Here is a 17857-nt window from a genome sequence, read left to right as displayed (position 1 = left end):
CCTTGAAACCAAGCAGCTTTGGACAACGGAAGGAGGATATTATGCTCACGAATTCGGCCGCTTCACGCAAGGATGGACGTTTTGCGCGACTTGCTTCCTTTCACTTTATGCCAAATTCAATTACACGACCACCCTAAGACGAGCGCTCTATTCAAACACAATAAAAATCAAATGAAATTCATTAACAGACCCTGCGAGAGAGAAAATTGAATCTCTGGAAAGGTGGTGAGTTAGTGCGCGGTGTCAAAGACAATGGAAAATACCAAGAAACGATCACTAAACAGGACTTTGATCTGTCAACGTTTGCCCGCGAGGTGCCCTCAAATTAGGATAGCTCAACCGTAAGAACCAAGAAACCCACAGCATCATTGCCGACGCTGAGGCTGAAGATGAAAAATATTCAATTTAAAAGCTAAAGACACCCGTCCACCTGGAAACGCAAAAACGCGCACGTCTTGTAATATTACTTTCGGGTCCGTCAGTAAATGCGTTATATTGGAAAGCCACTCACCTTGAAGCCTTTGTACCATTCCTTGATTGTGGACTCGTCGTATCTGGTGTGCGATTTGAGAAAGTCCATGTCCTCTTTGGACAGACGGTCTTTACTACCTAGGCAGCCCATGTCCTGGGAAAGAAGAATCCAAATGGTTATTGTAGAAGGCTCAAATGCTACACTTTATAATTGATGTAAAAACCGTAAAATGCGCACATAAACATGAAAAACATTCATAAGAAAATGCAAACTAAGCTTTTATACCATGTAATAGGCGCAAACATAATAAATATACCATATGCATTGCCACAAATGTACAGATTATTAAAATATATAATGCTTTTTAAATATGTAATCGAAACAAAGGAAACTAAAAAAAAACATTAATTACACTCCATACGTCCTTAAACCAAATGCTAACCCTATTTCCCAACATACATATTGACGCCGTTTGTAAAGCAGAATACATCAACCCAATTCGTGACTAAGCCTGAAGTAACGAGCGAGTACGTTAACCATGCAAACATGCCAAAACGGATCCAATGGCAAAACCCGACGTCGGGTTTTGTACGCGAAAGCTCCGAATTTTTGCTCCTAAACCAAACAGCTCAGCTTTCATTTCCCACCTTCACGCACAACAAGGTATCATCGTCCTCGCGTGTGAACGGATTAGTGTACTGATCGCCAACCGACGCCTCGGTCACGATCTCGCCGACAAGGAACAAAATTATCACGCAACGGAACAGCGATAGCACCGCTTGAGATGCCTGTATCGACATCGGTGACTCATACCATCTTCCGTGATCATCATGACGAGCGTGCCTGACATACGGGTAGAACATTGCGTTCTCAGGTGTTGATGGTGGTGAATGTGGTTAGTGTGCTGTGAGTGAAGTATGTTGAGGATGGTTTTCAAACGCAGTGCACACTGTAGCTATGTTAGTTGAGCTCTTTGTGGTGAAAAGAAGATGGAACAGTGTGCGAGCGTTAAGCAAAACGAAAATTCATCTCACTGCAAGAGGATGAGAAAAAGAAAGACAAAGTAGAGAAATAGAGAGTTATGGAATAAGAGAAAGCAGAAACAAATAGGAAAGTGGCAGGATATATAACAATAGCTAATGTTAGAAGAACCAAACCCAAAATGCAGTGCACATTAATAGGAAACTAGAAAAATTCAGTTCATTTCAACGCACAAGTAATCCCATTTGAAATTATGAACATGACCGATGTCATTTTAAACATGACTTTTGTTCAATTCGCTTCAAAAATTGTATTTTAAATGTTACATCGATTGCCTAACTCTAGGCGCATATAAACTAGACATGGTTAGACCGTATAACAAAGTATGTAGTGTAACTTCAAAGTAAGCATTATAAGAGTAGTATCCATTTCTTCATTTCATTCACGTTCAACATGATCAAAAAAACAACAGTTTGTGAAACATCGCTTCCCTCAACGTGACAAATGGGTCGAATAATATAGAAACGGAACCAAGCTATCTGTCTTTCAACCGAAGGATTGTTTTCCCTCGAAAGACGCAAAATTCAATGAACTGAAACAGTATAATGGCTCCGTTTATGTGTCCCATCGAAAACCGGATCATTTCTGAAGCGTCTGTGCAGGTAGTTTCCTTTTTGAGCAAGGTACACAAGATAGGTCATGCCCTTGTCAAGGCTTACGCTTGCGTGTATTTGTTAGTAGGAAAATAGACGGAAACGGGGTGTCGTAAAAATAGTAGCAACCAGCATCCTGATACGGTCACAGTGCACCTTTCGACAGTGCTCCTTACCTCACCTAATCCGATTACGAGAAAAGTGTGTTCTACTGTTCTATCAATTCTATTCCAAACACCAAACAACTCGTTAGTGTGAACAAAACAGGGATGAGTATGAGCCTTATTTGCAGGAAACAATCTGACATCACCCTCGGATTCACAGGATGAAACAATGTATGACGGGGCAATAGGGAAGCAAAGCCATGTTCACACAAAAATAGAACGTTGGTCCGATCGAAGCAATCAATAAAGCGTGTTTGTAGTATTGTGTCAATCAGATAAAATCCGGTTTTTCTGTCCCGCACTTTGCAGTATGTTTTTTCAGAGATCGATTTCGTTGTTGCAGACACAGTGTTATCGAATCTCGTCCCAATCTAAGGAACAATTCCAAGAGGAATCGAATCGACTGTATAAAGGCACTATTTTAAGACCCGTTTTATCCGTCCTACCTGCCATTACTTCACATTGTAACGTAGAAAAAAGCAGACTTTCTTCCGTTTCCTTAACGAAGAATACTCGCATGAACATCACATAAAATGAATAGAAGATGTTAAACCATCTTCATCAGGTTAAGAATACTCAGCAAGAGCATTGAGAAACTCTAAGCTCCTTACACAAACAATACAATGGTCTGAAAAATCAAAGCTAAGGGTAATTATCAGTGCATTTTCTAGTAAATAGAACAATACAAAATAGCTGTCAATGATCCCGTAAAAGTGATGCTCAATTTATCGAAACCACTCTCTTCAATCCTGATTTCATGTTGGACAGGTATACGGAATATGTTACAACTAATAAAATACGCAAACCTAACGCAATGTGGGATTGACGGTGGAAAGGAAAATTTTGCAATTTAGAAGGATTAGAACAAAATGCAACGCAAACACGTAACACTCACACAATCAATTTGCGATTGCACCAATCTGTCACGCTCGGGTTAAAACTCTCGAACAAGCTACAAAGCCACTGTCCAATACCAAAATAACTGCTCTGGAACACTAGCTAGAAATTCTCTATCTAATTCATTTCGGGCTCCGTAACGACCTGTTCGTTGAGGATTTGCAAACGAAATATGTTTTGAATGGTAAATCGAAACGAACCTCAACAAGCATCGCCTCTTCCCAACCCACAAAACACCCAGCCTGGATCACCGTTCCCTTGCTTCTCTGATGCGCAGGGATTGTGGTTTCGAATGGTGACGGAAGAGAGAAATCACTGCTGGCGCTTCGTCGACCACTAGTTTGAAAACTGTTGCAAAATTGAAAAACGATTTCCCGTCAATCCCATCCTACGAAGTTCCCGCTCCTGATACGCCACTGGCACACGGGCTCTTCCCATCTGCAATCGGAAGCTTTGGTCAACCATATCCATTCTTTCGCATTCCCTACAGGCCGGGGATAATCGTTCTCATCGTACCCGTACCGGGGAGTATTGGTCAAACCCATTTGCGAATTTCGTAACGGCCCCGCGCAAACGTACATGAAGGTTTTTCCAATTTCCAAAACTGAACACCAATGTCCCGCGAGGAGTGGGATGAATAAGACGGGGTAGGAGTCGACCAACGCCTAAACCACCACCATTGCATGCAACCCGATGGTAGAAGGAAAGGGTAGTGATACGATATTAGGCAAGTACTGCACTAGCATCAACAAACCCTACGAACATTTATTCGCTTACTAGTGTGTCCAAATAAAAATCAGCAGCTTGATGATTCGATGAAGAGTGCACGTTTTTGATTTACTGATGTAGATAAAAATTCAATTTACTTGCATCAATACACAGAACTAACTGTGCATGCATCGTCCCGGACCCAATAGATAGCCTGCTTCGCACCGTTTTATCAATTATGAATGCGAGCAATCACAGCAAGCCTCAAAGAACTCGAAGGAAATAATTCCATTAATTTGTCAGACAATAAGCTGCGAGCAAGAAACACGCTTACCATATGGTGTAGTCCACATAAAATTATAAAACGCTACAATATGTCAGTCACTGGGCGTCTCCGTTTAAAGTGAGAAATTCAAGAATAATTCAATTCAATTCCAAAAAAACCCTAATTAGGTCTTTATCCTACATTTCTCTTGCAAAATAACACATTAAAACAAGCTTATGAAACTTTAAGGCTATCCTTCTATAGACATTCGAAATAAAATACACACCAGCTACCAGGCGCCTCCATTTGCTCTTGCCACGGTATAAATCGTTTTCAAATTGAATTAAACCTTCTCTTTTCCATATTCAGTGGCTTTTTGATTCAAGTTATAATAGCGGCTCATTCGATAAATATTTCCGAAAAATGTTCATTTATATCCGACACAACGATACTACCTGAGCACAAACAATAGCGCAGAAAAGCTTACCTAGTAGAATCAACAAAAATAAATTGAAATCGAATGTATGAATGTTTTACTTTTTAGCATAGCCATGACGTGGCCAGGAAAGCTCAACAAACGTTCGCGATTATAATGAACACCAATAAACAAAGGGGTGAATTGGGAATTAAATTAAGCAGCGTGGTCTTCCTCTCCTAGCCCTTTCCCACAATAGAATAAGAGCAAGCATAAATTTAGTGCTTTTGTACATCATTTCGGGAAATTGAGAATGTTTTCAAAATACAATTGGTTGCGAATGTGAAACTTTTTCTTTTTACAAAGCTGATGATTTTGAACACGAATATAATGAAACCAATTTCAATAAAAGTTAGCGCAACAAAAGTTTGTTGTTTTGTTAAATCTTAAACATAAATAAACAAGATTCAAACATATATTTTGATAATCTGAAATGTGTAGTAAAACTTGTATGGATGCTACATACGCGTCTGTTGCCCTTTTCATGCAAACTGCTACCATAAGAATCTCGAAACGAAGTTTCGCATAATCGAGACAGTAAATAAATAATCTATGCAAATACCGATGAAACATCCATCTTGATTATCACTTCACTCACCACTCTTCTCATCATTCTCAATCCCCGGGGTAAGACAGTCTCTGGTTTTGCTGCTTTCGTTACCGAAAAACCCTGTAAGCTATTTCTGCCACCAAAACCGACTCCTGAGCATCGAAAAGAGATAACGCATCATGCCAACAATTTGCACAGTTTGATTCATCTCCAACAGTGTTCCTACACTCAGTGCTCTTCTGGTAGAAAATCACGTCCATATACCGAAAGTAATCCTTTTCCTGCCTCAGGGACCTAGGGAAATAGCCATCCTTTGTCTTGCACACACGGACATACCAATTCCGCCGGGTGTCGAACCGGGTGTGATTAGTTAAGGTCGGTATACTAGGCAACTGAAACCGAAACATAAATAACTGAAGCCAATGGGGCGTTCCAATAAATAGCATATTCTTGTGGTTGTCCTGGCCAAGGACAACATTCCCGACGAGAGAGATCTACTCCTTCCCTATCTTTCTTGGATAACCTCACCCTAACTTTACGAAAGGCGTTGGTCTTTGGTTTGCTACGCTACATCCCAACGGTGCGGCGGTTTCGGTCTCGACAACCTACTTCATGGTTGGTGGCAAGGCAAGACGTTTTTATTTCCCGTTCAAGTTCGAATAGCTACACACCCTTACGTTGTTTCTTTTCGTCTCATGAAATCGCGCAGAGTTCCCTCGCAGTGTCGATGATTGTACGTGAGTTGAATTAAACATACCATTCGTCGGCAAAAGAGCAGTGAGTAAGCGGGTGAAAAACTTCCACTATCTCGATGTTCCCATCAGCGTCAGCCCGGTCAAACGCAGATGAGGATCGAGATTAAAACAATGTACAAAACAAGTCTCTACAACGCCAACAAATGGCATATCCGGGAAATGGTCACCCTATCAACATGCATAAACACAACTATGGCACATAGGCTCGGGATCTGAGCATAAAAAATATGTAGGATGTTGATGGTGTTTCGTGAATTGAGCGCTAAAAATTTGCTGTATTTCAATTTTTAAAATCTCCATATTACATCCTAAATGAAAATTATGCGCATATAATTCAATTCCAAATATATTCAAAGTAGATTTTTCTAATTCAAAATTTGAATCATGCAGATGGACTGATGTTTTCATAAGAGAATGTCTTTTAGAATGAAAAAGACAATGAAATTTATCTCTTACGTGAAACTGATGCATTACGACTATTCTTAGAAAACCTTCTATCATAAAACTGCTGATAACAGGATTAAAAAAAGACACAAATCTGTCGCACGTAGCATCACACCACACCGGTTTAAACATTTGAAAAAGGGGATTATATATATATGATCGGAGTTTATCTCCCTATGGACAACTGGACGCCGGATTTTGTGTTCTCTGTTATTCTAATACTTTTTTATGAATAAACAAACTAGCTAGTGATAATTAAACATGAATCACATTGCATGGTTTCCTTTTCAACGACAAACATATTTCAACAACGTCGTCCCATCATAATTGAATAAAAAATACCATTGTTTGGTGCAGTATGAGATCATGAAATTTAATCTTCAGGAGAGATTTATTAAAAAATCGTTGTAAATAAAAGTGTACTGAGGTTTTTATGTACAAAATGAAATCAAACCTATTTTACATTTATGATTAAAAAAGCATATTACATCACATTTTCAGTGTATTTAAACCACATAAAAATCGATTTTGTAGCATAATCGATAGAAGATACTATTTAAGTTCTGAATACAGTAAAAACCTGAAAATCTTGCATCTACTGCCTCACCGAACACCACCACTTCGATATGGATATGTAATCCCAAACGGAAATATTGCACACCACAAGCACACAAACAAATTGTCTTCGTTCATGGCCGTTTTAAAAACCCGCGTGGGAAACTACCCTGGGTGAACAGGTGCGGGTATGTGTTTTCTTTTTTCCCACTCTCCATTGATTTTTTTTCATTCCTAGAGCATCCAACCGAAGCATATCCCATCTGCTTCCAAAGCGAAAACTAATAAAAAAATATATGCTGATAACTATCAGCGGCGGATACTATCTTTCCCGAATGGAAACCATCTGCCAGCGAACTGATTCACGGTTCGAGAAACACAGGTTGCATCTGGAGTCTGGAATGACAGGCGCGTGAAAGGGGATGATAGGATGAGCACAGGTTCCGCGATTCATCTGGCAAACTTCGATCGACGGTTAAATTAAATTTGAAGCAATTTTCGGCGCATTTACCATGCTGCAACCATGAGACTAGGTAAAGGAACATTATTTTTGAATTGACTCGGACGTTGCTCGCCCTATCCAGTGTACCATTGTAACGCTATGAGGCAACTAGACCTAAACCATTCACCAGAGCATACCCTCAGTGGCTCGATACTTGCTATGACAGAAAGATCTGGCGGAAACAGCACACTCATTTCACACCCTTTTTGCTTTGACAAAGGGGTGACTAAGTTCACTTTTGCGCCAAGATGTATCGTTAAGCTTGGAGAGAAAGATACGTTTTCATATTATTTATTTATTTCTTCATGCATCGTGTTTATGTTTTCATCCGTTCTTGCATAAACGACCCGCAGCCGCTATAGCAGAACTGCGACGTTTTGGATGTTTACCGAGCGAAAGGTTAAACAATTTTTTTCATGCATAAATAGGTTTGCTCACGTTATACGAGACGAAGATAAATCCCAGTGAATGGAAATCAAAGCTCACGAATAGTATATAAATGAAATCATCTAGAAAACATCATCGTCCGTGTTTGTCGTCCGAAACATTTAACAACTTAAAAAGGTTTTAATGAAGATCTTTTTTAAGTTCAACAACCGGTATTTATTAGTCTTGTAATAACCTTCATATTTAGGTGCGTTTCCATCATCGTTTGAAACTGACTCGCTTCCTTGATCGTTCAAATTTGTTTCCGTTTGTTTTGCTGTCTACTTCGCAGATAATGCGCACGATTGCAGGAAAAAGTTGTAATAGATTTATGATATGTTTTCCTCTTTAGTGTGTGGTTGCGGTGGGTTTACTACCCGAGCTCTTGCAACTTGAAACCAAGCACGAGGTAGCAACATTGTCGCTCTACCTACTATAAGAAGCTGTTGCTAAATGTATCCTAAAATTTGCGAGAGCAGCAAAATCAGAGCTGTACTGTTGGCGGATCGATCACCGTCCATCAACAATTGGACCGCATGGGTAGTGACAAGAGGGTTGGCGCAAGGCCAATACAAGCCAAGTTTCGAAGTGTTTGGAAAGCCGTAAGATTACAACACCCTGACCGGGCAGCCATATTTGTTGATTCGTTCGTTTTTGCACGATGCACCTAGAAATGTTGTTGAACGGTGGAATCGGAATGTTTTCGGAAAAAGATGGAAAAATAAAAGTGTTAGAATCAACACCTTTTGAGTATACATTACACGGTTTGGCAATTGTAGACTGTAGAATAACGTGAATTTTCCTCAATTTTTCAGCTTTTTTTCAAGAATAACCACTTTAAATGGGGTGATGAGAAATGCAGATATTTTTAATATTTATAAGAGCAAATGTTCCGCCTACTGTTGGGTTGCATTGAAATGCAGCATTGCTTACACTGTTATCAGGCAACCCTTCATTCACCACAAAAGTAACATTAACATTTATGGACAAACTTTCAGAGTGCTACCAAATGTACCGGAATGACCATTTCATGACAAAAACCATCTGGCTCAACCAAACTTTAATGACACTCTCACTAAGGCAAAGGGATGGTAATTACAGCTTCGACAACTAACAACAAAATAAGTCAAAAAAGCGGATGATCCACTAAGTATAATTTTGCCCGACAGTACGGGGAGTTGTGTTTTTTAAAAAAATTCTGTACAACCATCACAACTAATTAGTAGAACGGAAGCAAAGAAGTTAAGATGATGATGATGATCATCATGCTGCTGTTGAACATTCCAGGTGCGGAGACAAATACACCTTAATATCGGACACTTGCCCCGCTGCCCCACTGGGTCCCGAGTCTTCATTTCCTTTGCCGTTGAAATTACATTTATGCTTCCTCTGTCCGCCTGATGTGGGCTAGCAATGGCCAGCAAGCGTTAGGAGCTACGGACGCCATTTAAAATTAATTATCCTTCGTTGGTCCGGCTGGAGCCGGTGGTGAAATAGGGCAAACACATCGACAGCAGGCCCGCGAGAGGGGGTTGCAACCGGAGGTTCGATGCCTTTGAGCAGTGGAAAACATACACACATAAAAAGCCCAGTGGCGTGCAGGAGACTCCAGCGAAGCACGAACATGCTTTCGAGAGGAGAACCCATGTCCAGCCGTGGGTGGTTGTACGCTTCGGAAGGATATTTTCGAGCCAACAGACGGGTTAGATTTCTGATGCGGGTTCACAAACTCCTACACCGGTCGGCGTATGGTTTTGGAGCGGTCTGTATCAAGTGCAGACCTCCAACAGCTTTATCAGTAGCGCCCATGGAAAGCATTCGGTGCTCAGTGCGGCTAAGTCCGCAACAGCTGCGACACCATCGTTCGCTCTGTGCAAGTACATCTCGGTTCGACTGCTACGACAGGTTGAAGTTAATTTCAGCGGCCACAAAAGTACGTCACTTCACACCCTCAGATGGACGTGGGCTTCGTGATGATGCTTGTATTCGCTAGCAAGACCAACTAAGAGCACTTTCGACACTGTGTCATCATCGGCATTGGGTAGGATTTATCGATTCTCTTTGAAACCAATCGAGCAGGGCGTTTTTCAATGTACATTGCAGTTTAAAAATCTGCGTGAACGTCCAATAAACGATTTATACTTTTAAAATATTAAATCCCACAAATAAAAAATATGATAATTTTTCCAACCTTTTTCTGCATAAAGTTTGGCTCGTTTAATTTTTCAACATTGTCATGTTCTAAATTTGCATAAAATTTACATTACTTACAATAAAGATAACCGAGAAATATATACTCCCTTTAACCCTTCTTCGCTGTGTGTTTTTGAGCTGGTTATGGTTACATTTGATTGGTAAAACGAAAGCCAAAATAATTACACACCACAACTGAAGGCACCAAGAAAGGAAATAAAATTTCGACCCCAATAAGAAATTTATTCTGGGTTCATCCAACAGAACAAACTTTTATATTTGTGCTTTTGCACACCAGTGTGTAAGCGGCAGAGAAAAACCCAAATAACCCTAGGCTTTTTCTAATCCTTGAAGTTGTTCAACCTAATTGAATTAAAAAGCGTTTGATTCACAAAATCTCTCCATCTGAGTTGTACTTATTCCTTTCTTTCTATGATTTTAACGACTCAATGATGACAAGATTCGAGTAGCCCATCCTTAACAACCGTCCGCTTGTTTAACTACGACATAATTTCGCAGCACTGATTACGCATCTCAAATCGAGAATCACCATCAACAAAACATCGATGAGGATTAGAATATAAAAATGAAATCATTATTTTCGTTATTCCGTAAACCTTTCAAAGGAATTTCAACCAAATTTGAGGTAAACCGTTCAGGCAAACGTAATTGAATGGTTTATCACAACGACACATACGCGATTTCTAAAAATATTTCACCTTCAAACGACAACCATTGCTCATTATCTAGAAATTTTTTGATGCAGAACCCATTTTCGACACGCTCACGAGGGTTTTGCAAAAACCTTTTTTTGGGTTGAAGCAATCAAAATGCAAAAAACAAGAAAAATCCTGCGCTGGTGCACCTACTTTGGAGAACTCAAGAATTTGCGACTCTGGCACGTTTATGCCGAGGACCTACGGAAATGCTCGCAGGCAAACGCAAAACTCTTACTCGTTAGAAACGAAGGCAAAGTTGTTAATTAAGGAGCGTAACAACAGCAAACCAAAAAAAAACGAAAAGATTGCATAAGCCTAAAAGTTGCACACAGTGCGACACATGTTCGGTCATAGAGAGAAGGAAAAAGGTCGTGACGTTGAAAACAAATTATTCTAATGAGGTTGTTTTTTAGCGGTATCATTACATAGGTAATTTGTAATTTGAATATGGCGATACTCGAGGAGAAAAATAAGCTGAACGAGCAGGCCCACAGGATGCTCTATTGTGTCACCAAGGACACATTTAAAATTCTTAAAAAGGAAGCTATAATGTAGGAGTTACGATAATCGATTTCATGGTGGAGTGTCATATACACGAGCGGCGTCTTTCAAAGGAATGAGGTTAATGATAAATAAATCATACATGCATCGTTTGCGTGGCATTCAATGACATAACACTTCATAATGATATAACAAAAGTTCATGAAATTACATCTATGTATTAATAAAATTACCGATTTGTTGTGCTTTTTCGTCCGAAACAGGAAGCGAACGCTTTCCTAAAAAGGAACTGCTTTAAATGTGCACACAGCAGCACACTTCTCGGTCGGCAAGATCAAAATGGCTACCGACGCAACCACGAACCGCGATCTCACTTGTAATGCACCGTTTTCTATTTGCTTCTTTGAAAATTTCACCACTAATTTCCACAAAAAAATACTCCGTTTCACTTGCGGCACATCAACGAATGCACTGGAAATAAAACGTATTTTATCAACCACTGTTTCACCGATTAATGCAGGCTATAACAAAAGGGCATATTTTCCTATTCTGCGGTATCTGTTCGATTCAAATGACAACGTCTTCCCATTTTTTGTCTTCACAGCGTATCACACTGCGCAATCTCTAACCCAGCACTTAATTTCAGAACTATTAGTGTAAATTTCCTTGTTACACCTTATATATTCTTTATTTTTATTTTTATTCGATCATCATACGATATTTATTACAATGCATCGCCGTGCACAATATCACGAAACTTCGACTAGTTTGCTTCGTGCATCGCATTAAAAGTAACAGCAAAAAACAATAACGTATACAAACGACGAAATCGAAAACGGACCAAAAAGAAGCACAAAAATGAAACCATCGATGGGAATGAAAAATGTGCTGCTGTGTTTGGCAAATTGTTTCGATTTTGCTACTGCTCTGCCACGAATTATTAGGTCTTTCCAGCATAAGAAAGTGAGAGGATGGAAAAAGAAGGAGAAAGCGGCAAACAATGTGCCTGAAAATGGGAGCTAGTGGCTTGCTCTCAAGCCATCAATGCTCACCTCACCAATAGCCGGCAATGCCGCCGACATGGCGACTAAAATAGATGAAACTCGTTACGCTTTTCGCTCCAGCGTACGTTGTCGCCTGCCAGAATGCGATCTGCCAATCGGACACAACACGGTGTTGCAGAAGCAGCTAAACCAAACGGAGGGCTATGGAGGATTTTCTAGGGTCGCTTTCTATCCGGAATGCGTCCGAAAATTTGAACCCCGTGAACTTTGACCGAAGTCTTGGCAGCGACCGGCTCCGATCATGACCTCATATCGGAGCGCACACGTCCTGCAGGATTCGAGCACGTTCGAAGAGAAGAAATAAATGCACCCCGTTTCCCGTTAACGTGCTTTCAGTTGGCATTCGGAGTCCATTTCAGTTGATGCCCAAGCGCAGCAGCGAAATATATTTATCCGCAGCAATAGAGCACAAACACGGGCCAGGCTTTGGTGGTACGGGATTCTTTTAACATGCTTCACGGCATAACCTCGTGAGGTCACATCCGTCCCAAGCTTCTCTTCTCGAGGATTCCCAATGAACCGGCGCCTAAGCTTTTACCCCTTTTCGTGTCCTATCCCCGTGGGTCGCAACGGACCGCAGAGCTGCGGCAATGTGGCTAGCGCACACAACAGCAAACGTCCATTCTGTAGCCGTTATAGTCCAGATGAAGTGGAACAACCAAAGAAGGAAGCGTAGAGTAGAACGACAAATTCAATTTCGTAAGACGCACAAGATAACGATTGCCGATTAAGAAGGCAGCACGATGAAAGCAACTACGCCGGTCGAGTTGACGGCAGATATTAGCTCGATTATCGGTGAGCTGGTGGTGGTTTGAAGTGGACCGCCGATTCGAGCATGTCCAGAGCAAACATACCTCGAGACCACCGGCAAAAAAGCCATTCTGTCGACTATTTATCCAACGTTCTTGCCTTCATTTCGGACAATGTCGCCAGCTTCCGTGCGATAACGCGGCAACCTTTCACGGCCAGTTTTTGGCAGATTGAAAGGAACTTTCCTCCCAATCCTTGGCACCACATAAGCCGTTGAAGAACGTCCTACGCGTGCGAAGCTGAGCTGCGGTGCCATTGCGGCCAAGCAAGCTCCCCATTAGTGGAGATCGGTTCTGGCGAGTTTGACGACGTTTTAGTGCGATTAAGTTGAATTGCGCTCGTTCGATGGCCAGTGCACAATAGTCTCAGGGATCGTTTATCCGGATGAATGTGTGCTTCTTCATGTGGCTCCCTTCGATGGCCCTTTAACTCACATCCGACGTTGGCCGTTGATAAAAGGCGTGATATTATTTCGGTTTACTTATAAACGACCTCAACGCGAGCCAGTTCGCTCCTTTGTATCGTAACCTCTATACGGTGGTCGCTTTTCAAAATTAAAAATACCTTTTCTGGGTACCTGTCAACTGCTCCCGAGCAATCGCAGCCTTCATACACTATGTCAAACCACACGCACGCCTTGGCCCATCTGTAATCCCTCCGAGACCCACCCAAGCCGTAACTCTGTCAATCATCCGTGTCTAACTTCGAGTCTTTGAGCAGCTCCTGAAGTCCTGTGGACTTCAACACGGAGAAACCTGCTGGAACATTGCCTAAATGAGCGGAATCGAGCGTCTCCAACCGCAACCTTTTCACTTCCCTAAGGGCTTGCGGATTGAGATGAAATTCGTGACGACGAGGAATCACGGGAACTACATTACATGCACAGGTAGGCACCGTAACCCCGTCCCCGACGAGACCCCAGCCACAGCGAATGGGAGAGATTATGCAATCGCCCCCGGTGTCCCATCCTTTATCTCGGATGGGCAGAAATTCCACGACATGGAAGAATGCGCTCGCGTGGGCCGATGTAGAGTGAAAATAAGTGAAAAGAGCCACCCGGCAGCGCTACAGGGAGATCTGTGACCCGTCCAGGCCAGAGTGGAACCGCTTCACATACTCCTTGACACAGGCTATCCCGAGGAGCCTCTGTACGCCCGAGCTGGTCCTGAATATCCCTGCGCAATAAATCGCTGCAGAGTTGTACGGACGTTGCCGATGTCGATGGAGTTTCTTTCGGGAGCTTTCTGTCACCCGAGACACCTTCAGCTAGAGGTCACAGAGAAGAGGAAAGAGAGCGCACAACTAGTGTGCCACCATCTTCACCCAGTCTCGGGCCCCGTCCGTGGGTATGCAAATAATGGCAGAAACACTCAACCTGACGGTGACACACTCCTGTTCCTCCTGGGTCTCCCTTGTTACCGCTGGGGGCGGTCGAATGATGTGGACGATTCCATCATCATTCTTACCGAGCTGGCGACACCTTGCCGTGCTCGAGGCACGTGCGAAAACGCGGCACCACTTTGTCACACACATAGGCCCGACCGGAGAAGGCGGCTGAAACCGTTTTCTTCATGAGCCGAAAGTCGAGCAGGAGTCAACGGTGGCGTCAACTTCCAGAAAAGAACGAAACACATCAAGAGCAACACGCCACAGCAGAAAGCTTGATTTTTTTTGTGCTTCCTCATCTTCCTTCGTGCTTTTCTCACGCTACCGCAACAGAGGAACGCTGACGGGGCATTAATGCAAATTTGCCACCGTACCGCGGAAGAGGAAAAGCAAAAATACTCACAACCTCGCCATCAATCCAAGGGGTGAGTATTGGCAACTGTAGTGAGGAATGTTTCCCAGTCGATACCGGGATTTTCGGCAGCTTGGGATTTTTTTTTCTAACTTTTAACATTCTCTACCATTCGTCCTTTCCATGAATTCGTGCATTCCAAGTCCTTTGCATGAAGCCAAGGTAAAATTCAACAACACACAGAGAATACCGACTGAATCGACCTGCTCCGTTGGGAACGAATGAAATTCCGTATGATATGTACTGCTTCGAGGCATTTGTCATGGGCACGTCCAGGAGCGGACCAGCTCTCAGCCCTCAGTATCAAAGGTTCTACGATGTGTTCCACATACAGGCTTGGCCGAGAATATACTAGCAAAGTATCGATCTAATTTTCGCTCTGAAAGTGACGAAATTTGTATTCTTTTTTTGACTTATATTAATGCACAACAAGTGAGCTTTTACAGATGTAATAGGTTACAGATAGTATAAATTAGGGAAGCAAGGCCAAATTTACGATCCAGTGGATGTATCTCATATACTTTTGCTCACTTCAGAAAGAGAGAGAAAGAATGAGGCGAAACCAGGAGAACAGCACCATTCATCATCCCTAATAAGAGGCGATCCGATCCGGTTCATTTGGCCATTTTTTTTCAATGTTACAAAATACATGCTACTCGTGGCAAAACACTATTCTTCCATCGTCCATTCAAAAAACTAGTGAATCAAATCTTTAACTAAAAACGCACACGGTTTGAGTAAAGGCGTCGCTAATGAAACTAAACATTATCATCTTTCACCGCCAATCACAGCTGTTTGCCATCAAATTCGACACTGTTTGACGGGAACGCACACGCTGTTAGCTGAATTCAGAAAGGTCACCGTAATGGTTGTCTTGCCACGGCACTGAAGGATCGACGGACAGCTACAAAAAATCGAATCCAACCTATGGTAGGTGAAGTAAAAGTCGTGCCCGTACGATGCAATGAAGGTGGAGAGCACCATTGGCGCGACAAAGTAAAGCAGTCAAGGACGGAGTTGGCTTGAGCCAGCTCCTGGTCTGGACGCGTACGCTTTAACGGTGGTTAACTTTCAACTCGCTAACATTGGAACCGGTAACAGCGTGCAGCAGAGAGGGAGATATGCTTGCCTCCTGGAATGAGAAGGTAGAGGCGATCCAATCGACCAGTTTCAAACATCGCAAGCATGCAGTTCAGGTTCAACTGCCCCATTCCAAGTCACCCTCGCGGAATCGATGTCGGATTAAGAACTTCCAATTGGTTTCGGAGTAACAAGTCTTCACCATGCGGCAGCCGTTCTGAAATTGATTGCTGTTTACTTAATGCCATGCCCTTGCCGTTTCACAAGCATTGCCAGAAGCGATCGTTTGACCTTTCGGTCAAATTTTCTGACCCGCCGAAATGAATTCGAGGAGTGTACTGTAAAGAGGCAACGACGTTTCTGTTGCGTTCTTTTGAATGTTCCGATGATAACCCGAGACGCATGCCTTACAAGCCGCATATCAACAGGATTAACGTCTACCGATACCATCGCTGATTTCTCCAATCAGTAGCCGATCTCCAGGATGGGTTGTTGTTCTGTTCTTTACCATTACAACTTACAACGAGCCTTTTACTGAACACCCTTGTTTGCGTTTCCAGGAAGCATAGCATCTTTGCAATCATTTTATCCAATAAAAACGATGAACAGACATGTCTTCTTCGTTTTTTTTTAGTTTTCTATTATATCCACCCAAACATGCTGCATGTATGGTGATCTCGAAAAAAAACTAACTTAACACGAGAGTAACGAGAAAGATACGTGGAACTGTAGAGCAACTGAACCAATATGATACATGAAAAAAGTCAATTTCAATAACTCAACCCGCGCGGGGACTGGTAACAGCTATGGCTACCATATGTTTCAAGACCTCCGTGCACTCTCGCTCTGGTGCACAAACCTGTGTACGGGTTTCGCCTTTCATTTTTAATAGCAAGTACAGCGCCTAAACGGCGGCCATCAACGATGGATGGAAAAATGTACAACGTCCACCAGAGCCGTCCGAATCACAAATATGGTGGCTTAGTGTGGAAAGAGTGCTCGGTAACCGGTATTACGATGTACGTGAGGAACGATATGACGGGTTTGAAGCATACAGCACGATATGGCATTCGTAATGGCCTTTCGAAAACACTACCTAGCATGTCACGTTATAGAGCGCGGTGTGAGATATTCCTGGCTTGAAACAGGATAAAACTGTTGAAACAGGATTAAAAAAAGCAAAAAAACACACTAACAGAACAAAATTTTATTCGACGTTTTCAATCGCCGTTAAAGGTATGCACTGCAACACACGGCACAAGAAGGAAAATTCCGACCGGCAGACACACATCAGCGTATCTAGCTAACATAGAAAGCCTTGGCCTCCGTTTATCTGGGCGTGGAAAACATAAAAGTCAAAGGCAAAATATGCTTTTCATTTCAACTGATAGTCATCATCGGAGCACGATTCTACCCGCATTCAACCGGTCCGTAACCCAGTTCGTCCCAACTCCAAGCCGTGTAGTTGAGAGAAAGGACATCAGAATCTGCCATGGACTGGTCAACTCGCAAGCCACACCCATAACACCCACCCACCTGCAGCTGGTCTTCGGGAATAAATTCTACTTCTCTATCTAGTTGTGAGTTGCACCATTTTATCTGCGCGCAGCTGACTGAGTAGAACATATCATGTGCAGGCTCTTACAGGCACATAACTCGAGTGTTGTTCCCTAGCCATCTGCTAGAGGCAGCGCTTATACCATCCGTATGAGAAGACCTGCCTCTCGTGTGTTGTATGGTAAGCCAAAAAAGACTTCCGGAAAATGAATTGTTTCCGTTGATGAACTGTTCGGTGAAGCCGTCCATCGGAGTACGTCATAACAAAATCTACATCCACTCCACACA

General features: G+C 42.3%; 2 protein-coding genes across 3 annotated transcripts in view; both read right to left on the bottom strand.

Moving 5' to 3' along the window:
• LOC128725441 (neurocalcin homolog) overlaps window positions 1-17857 on the bottom strand; it is a 102027-nt gene that overhangs the window by 52414 nt on the left and 31756 nt on the right. The window lies entirely within an intron of this gene.
• Window positions 1-17857, bottom strand: part of LOC128725442 (neuronal calcium sensor 2) — a 54107-nt gene that overhangs the window by 32196 nt on the left and 4054 nt on the right. Inside the window, exon 2 of the mRNA XM_053819185.1 lies at window positions 512-625. Within this exon, the coding sequence (XP_053675160.1) occupies window positions 512-622 (111 nt within the window). The 5' untranslated portion in view covers window positions 623-625. The remainder of the gene's footprint in view (window positions 1-511; window positions 626-17857) is intronic.

This window comes from Anopheles nili, chromosome 3 (assembly GCF_943737925.1).
Source record: "Anopheles nili chromosome 3, idAnoNiliSN_F5_01, whole genome shotgun sequence".
Lineage (NCBI taxonomy): Eukaryota > Metazoa > Arthropoda > Insecta > Diptera > Culicidae > Anopheles > Anopheles nili.
This window is presented reverse-complemented; position numbering and strand designations above follow the sequence as displayed.